The sequence below is a fragment of the Clavelina lepadiformis genome, chromosome 4, assembly GCF_947623445.1.
Source record: "Clavelina lepadiformis chromosome 4, kaClaLepa1.1, whole genome shotgun sequence".
Lineage (NCBI taxonomy): Eukaryota > Metazoa > Chordata > Ascidiacea > Aplousobranchia > Clavelinidae > Clavelina > Clavelina lepadiformis.
This window is the reverse complement of record NC_135243.1, coordinates 23677214-23692367: the sequence shown is the minus strand read 5'-3', so window position 1 is coordinate 23692367 and position 15154 is coordinate 23677214. Positions and strand designations below refer to the sequence as shown.

Sequence of the window (15154 nt, the reverse complement as noted above, 5' to 3'; positions counted from 1 at the left end):
CGCACCTACTGGGCTTCGGGCAGACGACAGATTTTGGTCACAAAATCGATGGATAACTAAGGTCTTTCAACTTACAATTAAATGTTCAGCGTGACCGAGTTAATATAGTGAAGTGTAGGTAATGTGGTGGCGTGTTACGAAAGTTCACGTGGTGCCACTGTCAAAGCCTGCTTTTGGCCACGAATTCTAACAAAGCTTCTACCGACTCTCATCCTTCTGAGTACCCCGAACTGATGCACTTGTTCTCTCCTATGTTTAACTGCAAAGAACGCCCATGCGGTTTGGAAATATCAACACACACAATAAAATATTTGATCCTGTGCTTAATGATAGTCACCGTTTGGCTACGGGATACCTCAGATCAACCAATATCGGCTGCTTCCGCTTCTTTGCTGGCTCCGCTTCTTTGCTGGTTCCGCTTCTTTGCTGGTTCCGTTTCTTTGCTGGCTCCGCTTCAAGAAGACAGCCGTCGGATGATCTCTTGACTCTCGCCAGCACCCGCCAACACATGCGCGACTAAAACCAACAAAGAGTTTCTTGCAGCGCAACTACTGGACCAATCAGCCAAATTGTGAGCTTCAAGCGTAGTAGGAATGGGAAGGTCTGATTGGGAAGACCAACAAGTGACTTTGTGCAAGGATGAGAGAGGTAAAGTCTGTGTTTGTTCGATTTAAAACGTAATTATTGCTGTCATCATAATTTGAATTACGCCGTAACTGTCATCATACTTTGAAACTTACTCGAACTAAACTCATTGACGATAGTAAACCGAAGCTATGTACCAACGTTTATAATGTTTACGTCATAATGTCGATATTGTCATAGAGTAGTGTCGTGCAGTATACTTATGCGTGGGGTAATTGAGTGGAGTATAAAGATATAATTTTAAAGATATTCACATTTTGCTCCAACAAAACCCATTGTGTTTTCCACAAACCTAGTTTCCAGGGAAAGTCCAGATGTTAAGTAGTTTTCATATTTACATATTGTATTATAATGTGACATTGTACGATTAATAAATACAAGCAATGTTCTTTATCCAACCAAACACCTTCACATCTATTCAATGACAATTATAAATCAATAATCAATATAATAATGACGTAATCAATGACAAATACATGCAGTACAAGGCACAGAGTCAATGAGCATTTAGTGACGTTTATTGAGCTACGACCACGAGTCTGAAAATTTCTTACGTTAGTTAAGAGTTAACGACAAAAGCAGGATTCAAAACTAAGCACAGGAATTTATACGGACAGGAAGTCGGGTTCAAAGGTTGTCACGTAACAATGCTTAAGTTGTGTTAAAACGTAAAAGTTTAATAAATGCTAGATGTCGCTTACTAGTTACTATTACGATTCAAATTATTACGTAACAGACATTGTTTTGTATGACGCAATAAACATGAATATTTTCTATACACCAAAATAAGTCAGGAAGTGCTTCGATTGAGAAAAACTAAAAACAGTTGGAAACTTCACTGAGTAAAACAATTTTTCTTTCTAAGACACACAACAATACAACAAGGTCCTAGTTTGTTTCATCTTTTTCAAATTAGGCGTTGGAAGCCATCTTGTTCTTCCCATCTTTCTTGCTCCACACAAACAAGCATCCAATCACGATGACGACAGCAGCGATGACGTAAACCAAGAATGTCCGATCGTCACCCACGGCTACAACTTCGTACTTCTCCACACCTGACATGATAAATGACGTCAGTATGATGACAAAGAAACGTAAAATCGTTTTCATTTTACCTTGACACGTCTTTCCATCTTCCACAAGAAATCTGTCGTCATAACACATGCATATGACGTCATCGTTTCGCATTTCACACACGTCACTACAGCCACCGTTTGACTGCAAAAAGTAACAAAGATAAGTTGAAAATCTTCCTGAAATATGTCGCACAAGTCAAATACGTCACGTGAGATGTTACCTCTTCACAACTCTTCTTCTTGCTCTTGCTGATGAAGATGGGTCCGGATGCAACAAGGAGCGAATCAGATGATGACACGTCACGTTTCCTCTTCTTGGCACAGCTTGGCTGATTGTGACATGAAAATTAAAAACTTCATAAATGAACACAATTTGGTTTAGGAACTTACAAATAAAAGTAAAACACATTTCAAAGATCCATCATCAGGAATGACCACTACTCACCGCCATGGGACATGTAGAGTCAGCATCCTCGTGACATATGGTGACGCGGCAGTAAACATAGATCGCTCCCTCTTCGTTCTCTGACCACACAAAGGACTTGAAATTGAAACCCGCATATTGGTCCAGGTAGTTCCGGTCAATTTCGATTGCGTCATCAGATTCAAATGGGTTATCAGCTGGACAACTTTTAAATAAAAAAAATGGTTAACATGTAACAAGCATCATTATTGCGTGATAACCAGGTCACCTGTCCTTAATGATGTCATATCTTGTTTCCTCGTCATCAGGGTCTTCACTTGGTGTCGCCCAACATTCTTTTAACTGAATCAAAATTGTTGTCATAAAATGACGTCATCATCGATGGCAGCATCTCACGGAAAATAAGTGCCAGTAATTTTGGCGCACATCGTTTCAAACCTGAACATGCAGAGCTTCATCAGGTGTAGTCAGTTCCACCTTTGTGTAGACGAGATCCGGAACCTCGACCACAGCACCCGCATCCAGTTTATCAGAATAAGATTGATTAGAGAAGTAAATTTCAACTCCGAATCTTCCTTCTTGTTCAACAGAATCCAGCGCCACTTTCCTGTTAAGGTTGATCAATGCAACGAGCGTCAACATGTTGCAACAGACGTCGAATACTCACTTGATCTCGGGAACAATCGCTCCAGCTTCAAGCAATTCTGTCCTGTTGTACTCGCACGTCAGGTTGTAGCAATTACTAGTGTAGCGCTGGATCGGTGCAGACTCGTTCAATTTAGGAAGACATCGCAGAGTGAAATGTGCTTTGATGACGTCGTCTGTGGCCTAAGTATTACGTCACGACAGGTAATTCAGTATTGGTGTTAGCGATTGGTGAAAAATGCAGTTTGCAAAGACTTTAATGAATCGGTAAATACTTCTAATATGGAGCAGGTGGAAATATCAAGATTGAAATTTGGTTCACTCGCATTTGCCACGCACTCGGGGTCAGCTGAGTCCACATCGACTTCCGAGCCGATTATGAGGTAACCGTCATCATTTGCACAAACGCTGTTCACACTGGCTTCTGATAAACTAAAGAAAGAGCTTGTGTAGCACGATTATTACGTCATAATCAGCGCTTTTATGTTGGTTTATCAAATATAATGGGTTTTCAAGCAATTTGCAAAGCTAGTGCTAATTACCTGATACTGACTTCCCCATTGTCGCTGCAAATGACTTCTGGCAGTATCGTCGGCTCTGTCGGTTGCTCCGTCGGTTGCTCCGTCGGTTGCTCCGTCGGTTGCTCTGTCGGTGACAGCACTAAACAGTAAATTGCAAAAAACATGCTGTAAGATCATTGTAGCTCTATAAGACGATTGTAGTTTGTAAAATGTGCAGTTTCGAAAGTGAAGCTCTTCAAAAATAAAGTTTTTGGATCGAACAACCAGTACATAGACATCATCCAGTTCACGGCAGTTGTCAACTGACAATTAGAACCAGAAAGGAAAAAAAGTGAAAACTTAAAGAGTGAAATCGAGTAAAACTTAAAAAGCACGAAACGGGAAGTTTGTAAAATCCAGCTAACACGCCAGCAATAACACTGGGAAGTGCTCTCGTTAATCTGTCCATAGACACAAAACGTAAGCTTACCGTTTACTTACTTTGATATTTTCTTCCCGGCAAACTGGACGCAATTGTTGTTAAGCGACGTTTTCAAAATAACAAACCGTCTCTTTAACAGTAAGATCGCATTCACACAATACCACGCTTTTTATAATTGGGTTCAAAATATCTAACTGTTTCCGTACTTAATTTGAAACTGAGACTTATACACACCCGTTGTGATTGAGAGTACAGTTGACATTGCTGTAGTATCGCAACTGATGAAAGCGAAATTAGAATTTTGAAACAAATCAGAAGACATTATATTGTTCGTTATAACTGCCAGAAGTGGATCAGACGTCGAATTTCCATTGAACACCTAAAATCATTTCAAACAATAAGGAAATGGTCACTTAGTCCAAAAAGTTAAAAAAATTGTTCAGATTCAAGCAAACAAACATCAGTGCATTATACGTCAGTCATATAATTTATGTATGCTAAGTTGTTTATGGCATTGAAAAATTTCTTTTTGAAATATCCTCTGTTATTACAACAATCAGGAAGAAGAAATATTGAGAATATAGACTTTGAATGTAGTTAAAAATATATCAGTAAAGACCTTTCTACGTAAACAAATAGATTTGTTTGTTTGTTTTATTATGACATCAAGGTGCGGGCTTGTACGTAACCCAGCTTTTTACATTTCTCCACGACATTTCTGGAGTTATTATAAACTGTTTATATTCACTGAACAAAAAATACAAAACTAACTGGCTTTTAACGTTTCAAGAATAACTAAAATTGTTTCATAAATTTTTATACCCTGCACATCGCGTCATCAGGAGGGGGTGTGGAGTAGGAAATCGTGGATTCGTAAGTATCTGGTAGTTTTTTCTCTATACTGAAGGTGAAAGAATCGCAATTGAAAACAAACACCGGCTCATCGCCTGCGGCGGTGATTTCAACATCTTCAGGAGGACACGACTGCGCAGCCACTTCAGATCCCAGCAATCCAATAAGAACAAAAAATATGAAACCGACAAACATTTTACTCGCGTCTGGTTCTCTCGCCTGATACAACTGAAATGATCGAAGACATTCTTCGATTGGGTGAATAATTAGGCGCGTATGGCACGATGCGTCATATAAGATACAAACAAAGCGTTATAATTTAAGGAAACGGTTGTGATAAAACAATGCAGTGGATATGATGAAGGAAATAATGTTAAGACCTTTGTTAACATCGTAAGATACGAGACGGCCTGAGCAATTTGTGAAAAAATTAAAACCGTGATTTAATTGCTGTGATTTGCTGAAACTTGACAGATTACTTTGATTTCTCAATAACGAGTGAACGCAACTAAAGAGTTTTAACTTCACGCTTTGACGTTTCCATAAAATATAAGAAATAACGGCCGGGTTTGTTGCACCCAAAACAAGATGGCTGATGCTGAAATATAGCGGCTTATGAAGAAGGTAATTTTGCGTCACGATATAATCGTCAACCAATCACATTCCTATGGCATCATCACGTGATTAAAGTTACAGTAAAATATTTCCAATTTGAAAACGATTCAAAATACGTAGAATAGGTTGAAGATTTCAATAAAAATGTGTGCGTTGGGGAAGGTAAAATAAAGTAAGCATCGGGCCAAACCAACTCATAGGCTTCTACCTTCACGTAACTCCATCATCATTGGCATGAACGTCAAACGCGTTTTTAACCATATAAGGAAGTTATGCGTGTGTTTTCAACTCTTGCAATTGTCAACTTGTAATTAAGTGTAAAATTTAAGACATTTTCTCAGTGAAGTTCGAATTCTCTCTCTCGCAAGACCACCAGGCTGGTCTCCATCAATCAAATTAGTTTTTCTACACTCCAATTTTAAGATAGTGCGCGAACTTGCTAACGAAACGAAACGCGACCGTTTGACGTGCAAGCAACCCATACGGCAAACTGTACTCCGTCGTACATTTTTAAAAAGGTGGTTTCTTTCTGTGATAACGTTTAGATTGCGCGGATAGAGCTCAGAAACGTGGCTTACAATGTAGCTTACCGCAAGTATCTCTGTATTAGGCGACAAAATCGCCGTTAAAGAATGAAACATGTCTCTCTCCGCTACAGGCAAGGAAAAGTAAGTTTTGCCGCTATTCTTGCTAAGAAATGTAGAATGATAGCAACCAGAGCCGTGGCATCATTGTAAAAATACAAAACGAAATACAGCGTTCTTAGAAAGCGATGCCGCAACCTAAACCACAAAACCTTGTCAAAAAACACATCAAAATTCCTTCATTTATGTGCAGGTAAAACAACATCATTCCTATTTGCTGAATTGGACAGTTGCTAACACCAATGAAAGTTTTTTCGACGATAAATTTGAACCAAAGATAACATATCAAAAACAGTTGGCAAACTAGTTTAGAATGAAGACACCAAATCGTGATCTTCAAGCACGTAATTTGACAACGTATTTGCTTTATAAAAATCTATCAATGTTATGATGAAGCATTTGTCATGCTCCAGGTGGAATGAATGTTTTTTGATCTTTTGTATTTCATTCTTTACTAATTTCAGAAGCAGTATCATTTAATACATAAATCAAGTCATAGAACTGTTACAAATAAAACAAAATGGCGACGATTGTGACGTATTACATTTTAAAGCTCGGGCTGATACGTGGCAAATCCCGAATAACCTGAATCACAATTCTAATTGTTCGCTTCCTATCCTACCCTCACGTGATTAGCAATGCAGTGATTTATTTCCGATTTGGTAAAAGATTTAGAAAAAGGAAATGACGATTTCGCTACAGCTTAGATCTAGAAACGAAATGTGTTTTCATGTCGTATTGTTACGAACTGTGTTCCCCACGTAATGCACGGTTGCTTATCATTGGGTGTTCGTTTGAAGTGTTTTTACTAATTAGCATCTTGGCGTGTTTATTCTTAACGAAATCGACACCCTTGTCAAATATAAAGGTCGTGCGCTTTTTGTAGGGGGCAAAAGGGGTTCTTAGTGGTGTCTGGCTGTGACCAATTAAATGTGGCTTTTTAAAGATCATCGGTTTGTTTAATTTACGTGTGATAACACTACACAGTCTATAGTTACTCGCAGTTAAGGGTGTTGTGGTTTATCGTAAACGTGAAATAAAGCCTGGCTACATGAACGAGAAAATCTTCCTTACAGAACTAAGAGGCGAATATTCCCCTGTAATCTAATGATAATCGCTCGGGCTGATACGTGGCAAATCACGAATAACCTGAATCACAATTCTAATTGTTCGCTTCCTATCCTATCGTCACGTGATTAACAATGCAGTGATTTATTTCCGATTTGGTAAAGATTTAGAAAAAGGAAATGACGATTTTGCTGCAGCTTAGATCTAGAGACGAAATATGTTTGCATGTCGTACTAAGAGGCGAATATTCCGCTGTTATCTCATAATTGTATATCAATGTAATGGGCTCTTGTTGCGCTTACCTGGTTGTTATAGGGCAGCTATGAAGCTCCGTCCAACAAAATAAAATATAAGTTATGCGACATTTTATTCTTGTTAAAAACATTTCATGTCGAAGCCGATAACCAACTAAAACCGCGTCACACATTTCAACCGATATCTTTCCTTGTTGTTAGTCACGTGATTAACCGATTTAATGAAGGACTTGGGTCGACCAGGCAGCTACGATGGGGTGAAACCAAAATACTTGTGATGATTTCATAAAAATTTTAATTGTTGTAAGTTATGTTAAATTGTACCAGTTTGTTAATTTCTGCTTCGTTTTGATCTCGGTCATCATGGGATGTAGATTGAATGTTTTAACCACAATGACTTCTATGCTATTCGCATGGAACTTTGCAACTATTCGAAGTTTAAGAGGACCATTGGCTGATTGAGTTTTCCGAACGAGAATTATCCAGGTTGGGCGAAGTTAATCGCCAACAAGAGCGTTCAATGCAAATTGCTGACAAACGTGTGTGACCGGTTAATTGACGGCGGGAAGTTGAAAGAACATTTTGCAAGAGTTATAAGTCCAACGTTGTCAGGTCATCATCAATTTACTTCACATTTTACTACTCGAGCAAACGAAAGTGAAGTCAACGATCTTTTAGCACGTATCAAGCTTTGGCCTCGTATCTATGCGATATAACACAATACAACGCCCAGGACTGTTCGAGACTAAACAAGATGGCGGATTTATAGCGGATTGTAAAGAAGTAATTTCGCGTCATCAGTTATTTTACTTTTGTTCAAATTACTGTGGTGACAAAAAATGAAGCCAGCTGTTAATAGCATGCGTTAATGCATGAGGAAACGTGACAAGATGAACAAGGTTTAAATAAGCTTAAAAGTAATAAAGGAAATATTTGGTAACAACTAGCACAGCCAACACACCCGCCCATAGCTCTTTTCAATCTTAAACCACGTGATGCGTATCAACCAATCAAAATCCATTGCATCGGCACGTGATTAACAATGCACTGATTTATTTCCGATTTGGTAAAAGATTTAGAAAAAGGAATGACGATTGTGCTGCAGATCTAGGGACGAAATGTGTTCGCACGCGGTACTTGCTACGAGGCGAATATTCCGCAGTGATTTATTCAGTGGCATCTTAATGCAACGCGCTGTGGTCGCAGATTTGTAAAATTTAAAAATTAAAATTTCCACCAAAGCCTAAAACATTTAACGCACGTTAAACGATATATTCCTATATATATTTGCCTCTTATTGTTCATCACAATTCGAAAGTTAGAATAAAATTGATCACCTTACCTCGGTGATGTTCGAAATCTTTCTCCTTTACCTATCAGCAAATTTGACAATCGCATGAAAGGTTGTTAATGCTTGGAAACCTGCTTTCGGGAATAAGTTGGGTCAAACTTGGTATCTGTAAAATATGAAACAACACATTTAAAAGATTGTTTCAAAAATAATTTAACACTTTACTCGGCTGCGAACGCACTACCGTGATTTTCTATCTTCTATATAAGAGTTTAAACAGTTAATTAACTGTGGGGAGTTTTGCTTTTTCAAAAAATGGTGATTTTATTAGATTAAGTGAAAAGGTTTTTAGATATTTTTCTTCTATGTTATAAATCGCTAAAAAACATTTGGTGCCAACGTAGTGAAATTACGTCACACATTTCAGCCGAAACCATTCTTTGGCGACCGTCACGTGAAACCGCTTTAGGCAAAGGTTTAGATAAATATAAAATGACGGTTGGGTTAAAATAAAGCGTTACAGTGACAGTTTTATGAAAAAAACTTACAAGCACATCTGGAACCTGTGAGAAAATTTTACCGGCAACTTGGTAAATGCTTTCATGGCGAATTACTGGCGGAAAAAGCATTAAATATTTGACCTTTATTGCAAAACAATTGTCGTTTTCGCTAATAGGAACATTGTAGCAGCAGAAAGAATAACTGAGACGAACTTTACGGTTGTCTGCAAATGTAGCACGAAATTGGAACTTAATAAGTTACTTAACATCAATTAACGCATGCTCGGTATAAGCAAGTTAATAATCAGACTGTAATTGTAATAATTGCAAATGCAAAAACTATAGCACAAAATCACATATGGTTTGGGCCACCATTTGTCAAGACAATAAATTGTCTTCTGGAAATACATAGGAGTTGTCGGTGGTGTCCAATTGTGTGCGGGAAATGTCACAAAGACCCGGTCCCAAAACGCAAGACTAAGATTATGACAGTTTTAATTTAGTGAGTTAGTGCTTGTTGCAACTTAGCACAGACGCACATTGCGACATCACTCACGGGTTGGAAGCGGGCAAAGGTTATAGAGCGGCTCTATGAAGAGTAACAGCGCCACCTGCCTGACCACACACCTAACCGTCTCATCAAGGTGACATGGGGTGAAAATGTCTTTCACATAAACTAAGGTGCCGTTAAACATTGAATTCCAAAATCATTAACGAAGCTTCAAGCGTCAAAGTGAATATTAATTATCTACGAAATGTGTTTAATTTTTATTGAAGCCGAAATACAAACACCAACCTTTAGATAAAGTCGATCACGTGACTTCGTCCTCAATACACCGCGGACAGATGAATGTGTTTTAAGAAAATTCGCACTTCATCAACTTTTTAATGAGCTGCTGTTGTTAAATACATTACGACATATCATCATCATCTACAGCACATAATATAAATATTAAATCGTAATACACAGATGTATAACAACACCATATATATCAGGGGTGTCCAACCCGTGGCCCGCGGGCCACATTTGGCCTGCGGGAATGTTCTGAGTGGCCCGCGCGGTATTTTTCGAAATGACTTATATTATCAACTGAATCGCCTATGTGATTTATGGCGAACTTACATTCCGAGAAATTGGCATTTATTGTTTGCTTTCTTTGTCTATGACTCTATACTATAGAGCAATAGATAGTAGAGATAATAGATAATATAGATAATAGAGCAATAGATAGATAATATACTATAGTCTTTAGTGCAGGGGTGCACAACTATTCAAGTTAATTTTATTGCATCACAATTTATTTCTGAAATTAGAATTTTGGTGTGAGTGTTTTAATTAGAAATTAGCATTAAACACTCAAGTGGCCCGCGCAATCATTCGTAAATCGCATGTGGCCCTTTGGCCAAAAAGGTTGGACACGGACACCCCTGATATATATCATCAAAACTCCATCGTCTTTCGCGTATTGTTGAAAAATTTAATTTCACGTCCAATCACTAAATTTTCAAAGTTGAACAAAATCTTACCAGAAACCAAATCATGAAGCTGAAATCAGGGTGAGTTTATTGCTGATCTCCTCCTTACCTCCCTCTACCGGGCGTAACTGTTCGCAAATAAAGCGTTTAGTATCATAGTATTTTGTTAGAATAGAAGTTTAATAAGATATTACACATCTAAAACGCTTAGAAAATTTATGAATGACAACTTACAACAATGCACCAAAATATGAGATCATTTGATAAACTTATTCCGTTTGATGGCGTTGTTTAAGTCACTTTTATGTTGACAGTTAATTAAATATTAATGTTTAAAGACGGCAACAAGATTACTGACAGTGGAATACTTGCAATGATCATTTAATATGCTGTTGGTTGTGAGCCAGCCAGCTCATAAATTCTCTCCCAATCGATAGGAATTTGTAGATGGACCTGGCAAGTAAAAAATTGATCTTTGATCAATTTGATCAATTTTAAGTTGCAAAACAATGGAAAAATTAGCTGATGCTTTTGTTGTACACTTTTATCTACATTTATACAAAAAGCGTAGCCTGAAACGTCTAGATAAATGTTTTTTGTGAAAAACTTAAAACCACTCAGCAATTATGACGCCGTGGTCTCGTTGAAATAAAGCGCGTTAAACAATAGATATTGATCCATGGCGAACGTTTTTACAATCTAAATCCAGCGCTCAGTTTCCAACCTGTTTAAGGGATATAATCCCGCCATACGCTTCGAACAATCAGCTGACAAGAAGAAGCATCGGAGCGAATTACTTCCGATTTAACAAAGGCTCACATGAACACACAAACGTTGATTGTGTTAAAGCAAAGCATGATTATGGTCCACGTGGAGCATTGTATGTCAATCAAGCAGCTAACTGCAAAGTCGACAATAACATGAACATATGGAAAAATTGGTATGGTAAATACCATATCAATAACTATTATGAACTTTGTAGCAATCTGTAAAGAAATAACGCCACTAAGTAAAGGATTGCGTAATTAAGACTTGTTTCCATGGAAACTAAAGCTTTCCAACACGTCATATAAACGTCTAGTTTACTGAAAAGATAAATATTTTTAAATTATAGCCAAACACTCTCAAAATATTGTTTAAGCGTACTTTGAAACACTGCGTGCCCGTAGATAGCACCGTTGTGTGATCCCGATTACTGCTGACCGTAGCAGCCACAGTTTGTACAGTTGTAAAAATATGCAATATGCGAATTTTTGTTCGAGTTTTGTGTCTAATTGTTTTACAAATGATTTTGAATTAGCGAAACCAACTTACCGGCTCTTTAATTGAAGATTTTGAGATTGAAAAAACAAAAAGTATAAAGTCCAGCATCATTGAATAAATCATGCGCATTGAAGCTTTCGAGAAAAGATTTTTGTCGAAATGAAGCATAAAAAAACTATAAAATAAAGTACATTTTGAAGCATTAAAATATACGTGAATGAGTTTTATTGCTGTGTAACATCACAATACCATATAACAAAACTTTGCCATCAAACGTACTTTCCCTTGAGCAACGTAACTACCGTATATAGAGAATTGTGAATTTGATCATACATTGCCGCCGAAGCATATTTAATAATATCTCCTAATAAATATTGCACTCAGATATAGTTACAAATTTTCTTTAAATACTTTATTACACTACTGGCATGATAACACAATGACGTCATATTGTTAAAATATGATGTCACTGGCAGCGAGTATTCGGTCCGATTTATCCTGTTTGCTGTTTTGAAATTCGTTAAAGCAAGGATATAAGTATCTTTTATTACTGTTCCCTACACAATAATATAATAACACTGACTTTGCAATGAGTTGGAAATTGATTGTAGACACCATATTTCCCATGTTATTGATCACAAACATTCTTTGACTGACATGTTATATCCATTGAGGTAATCCATGACACAATCCGGTGTAAAGCAAATAGTAAACTTTTACTGTGTCTCATCATCGCAACTTGAATAACCTGAAGATCTTTCCAGGTCGTACCTTATCTCAACACGTTGCTGACTGGCGACCACTCTTACCTGTTCTTACCAACCATTTACATCTCTGTTTCAAAAATGACTCTTGGACAATTATTACTTATTGCTGTCTAATATGATCAAGCAACAGCAACTGAAGCTACCATATCATGCTGATTATATAGAACCTTCATATACTAGCATACGGGTACATCGTGTTGAACTGAAGTAAATCGGTACACCGTTCCATGAGCTACCTACTCTGAAGTAATTATTGTATTGCCGCAACTGGTTGGTTAAACTGAGCACTTCTAGGAATTAGAACAGGAAAAACGTCATAATAAAAAAAACATGGGAACGCTTGCTGTAAAACGCGGGTCAGGAAATCGTCTGGAACATGCAAAGTCTTAAGAAAACTTCCAATCACCTACATGTATAATTTAATTAGTATGCGACATTTATCACATCATGATATTTATACATCTAGCCTATATACATACTTAAATTTCTTTGCATATTCATAACTTAAATAAAACTGGATAAACACTGGCAAAAATTTAAATGTAAATCATAAGTTTACCGGTACATAAGTTTTAACTAAAGGTTTGCTTATTTGTGTGTAGTTGTTGCGAACTTCGTTGGTCAATTTGATTGCCTTTATTTTCTACTTTAGCCTAATTCTAAATTTACCAAACTACAGCACACGCAGAGCTACTTGTATGCTCTCACGGCCAAATATAGATGGCTGCGCACAACTGTCCATATAAGCTACAGATATAGACGAAAATTGGCCTGGATAGAAGAATATTATAAGCCTATGCACCATTAAACACAACCGGTATACTGGTAATACTAACTTATATTTAATAATCTCCTTAAAATTAAAACCTGTTGCAAATGCAGGATGATTTTTTCCGAGAATCGAATCCGTTTTCAAGAAAAGCAAAATATATTCTTTATCTTGCAGTGGAGAAGCAAAACGAGATCTTGGCGTTTATTGTGAAATGATAATAGCTTTAGAGCGTCTTTTCACAACTTAAACCCGGCGATGATTTCTCATCCTTTGAACCCCGGTTACCGAGCTAGTCTCTGTGTGAGCTCCGATTGTCACACATATTTTATTTTATTTTATTTTTCTGATTTTTTATACACTATTGCCCGAATTTAGAATTATCCTCCAAACTAGGGCTCGTTAGGACCAAGAACCTCGAAAGCTGTATAATGGCATCTGACATGTATATTCATTATATATACATTCTATAGAAATGTAGCGCAAGGAAAACGTCATACTGGCTGCGAACTACGCTGTTGAAACTAAACAAACTGCGACTCACTTGAACTGTTGTTAAAGAAATTCCCTAAAATGAGTTCAGAACGATTGTCATTTCCCAAGAATGGAGAATAAAAACCTCTGCCGCCACCAAACGGTTTGCCCCACGGTTTATCAAGTTTCGCAATTTTGTTTTGATCCAATTAATTATTTGTAGAAATTTTGACAGTAAATTTGCTAATAATGAGCTTTAAAGTTTCATGTAGGCCTACTGCTCGTATAAAACATTCTAAAACATCTTTGTTACGTTTTGCTAGTAAGCGTTGGAGTTGTCGATCTGTCATGTCTTCTTATGTTTCAATCACTTTAATGCAGCAACTTTAATGCAGTAATTATTGTTGGCCGTGCATAGCTTACATCTTTAGAGCACCATTGTTTATACATGTACTTAACACCTTGCACTGTTACTTCTTCCATGCTTCCAAGCTTTCATGTTTTGCTCCTTTTCCTACTTCGTTAATTGTTTGTATTTCATCGTATATTTTGTTACTACAAGGTTATCACAAATTTTCTCCCACAGTCAATGGCAAAAAATATAAGATAAGGATAAGCAAATTATATCAATCTGCATTCATGAGTTTCATAGAAATGTAATTTTTTTAACAGCTGTTTGCCAAACTCAATCAAGCGGAACCACTTGTTTGTTCTTGAAAACCACCAGATAAGATAATCAAGAGAAAAACTTGTGGGCACGGCTGTGTGAAGCCTTACTCGAGTGGAAAGTATGGCAGTGTTCGGTGAACCGCGAATTACTGGCATAACCTCGTTTACTGAATTTTCAAGTATTTGCTTGTGTTATGTAACTAGGCCCCGGCGTTTAAACAGCTAAATTTGCCTCTTTTTTAAATCGGCTTGAACGTGAAAAAGTTCAGCCCGCGTTCAGCTTGGTCAAGTAGACCGGTATTCTTTTGTTAATTGTCCCGCAAGTTCCTAAGTTAGAGTCGGGAAGCCAATATATGAATTTTCCTAAAAGTTGCTATTTTATGAATAATAAAATGGATGAGTTTTTAGGCAGCGTATAGGCTAGCGGAAGTGTACACCTGCACGCATGAGGTTTATCAACTTATCGCTGGACTTTATCTTCAGTTTGTAATAAATAAACAAAGAAAATATGGTTGTTTAAACGACTATTTATAACCCTGGTCTAAAACATAAACAAAGAATTGAACCTTCAGTGCACGCCATCTTAACCTTTACGATTTCTCGTCAAAAACTACTGTAGTTTTCAGTTCAGGGCAGTGTATTTCACTGACTGCCGGTTACCCGGTTTGTATTTCGTGGCCGCTGCGCACCCGAGAGAAACATCCTGTAAACTTTTAACACACTTGACTTTCTATTTAAACCGTAATACTGGAACCCTATTCATGGCCGCACAATAGTCAA

The 15154-nt window shown here is 37.4% G+C and overlaps 1 protein-coding gene and 1 long non-coding RNA gene across 3 annotated transcripts; both read right to left on the bottom strand.

Annotated features, from left to right (window-relative positions):
• Positions 1–967: 967 nt before the first annotated feature.
• LOC143452150 (uncharacterized) lies at positions 968–4794 on the bottom strand. The gene is made up of 11 exons (XM_076953007.1): positions 4555–4794; positions 3967–4111; positions 3333–3450; positions 3066–3222; positions 2813–2973; positions 2584–2752; positions 2414–2487; positions 2167–2350; positions 1943–2050; positions 1761–1863; positions 968–1700 (listed from the first exon to the last, which is right to left on the bottom strand). Exons 1-11 carry the CDS (start codon positions 4777–4779, stop codon positions 1558–1560), a joined length of 1587 nt encoding a protein of 528 aa, XP_076809122.1. The 5' UTR covers positions 4780–4794; the 3' UTR covers positions 968–1557.
• Positions 4795–8493: 3699 nt separating this feature from the next.
• Positions 8494–12852, bottom strand: LOC143452149 (uncharacterized). 2 transcript variants are annotated; one of them, XR_013114954.1, is made up of 7 exons: positions 12279–12852; positions 11747–11870; positions 11157–11333; positions 10805–10885; positions 10484–10560; positions 9753–9887; positions 8494–8622 (listed from the first exon to the last, which is right to left on the bottom strand). It is a non-coding gene; the product is annotated as an uncharacterized LOC143452149 (long non-coding RNA). The 2 variants fall into 2 exon arrangements; XR_013114953.1 differs by lacking the exon at positions 11157–11333 and having other exon boundaries at positions 12279–12839.
• Between the last annotated feature and the right edge of the window lie 2302 nt (positions 12853–15154).

Excerpts from the sequence above, each read along its gene's own strand:
- LOC143452150 (XM_076953007.1), bottom strand. The coding sequence starts at position 4,779 with ATGTTTGTCGGTTTCATATTTTTTGTTCTTATTGGATTGCTGGGATCT. Across the intron at positions 4,112-4,554 it reads CTGATGACGCGATGTGCAGG|GTGTTCAATGGAAATTCGAC; the intron begins GTATAAAAATTT and ends AAATGATTTTAG. Across the intron at positions 2,488-2,583 it reads ATGAAGCTCTGCATGTTCAG|TTAAAAGAATGTTGGGCGAC; the intron begins GTTTGAAACGAT and ends ATTTTGATTCAG.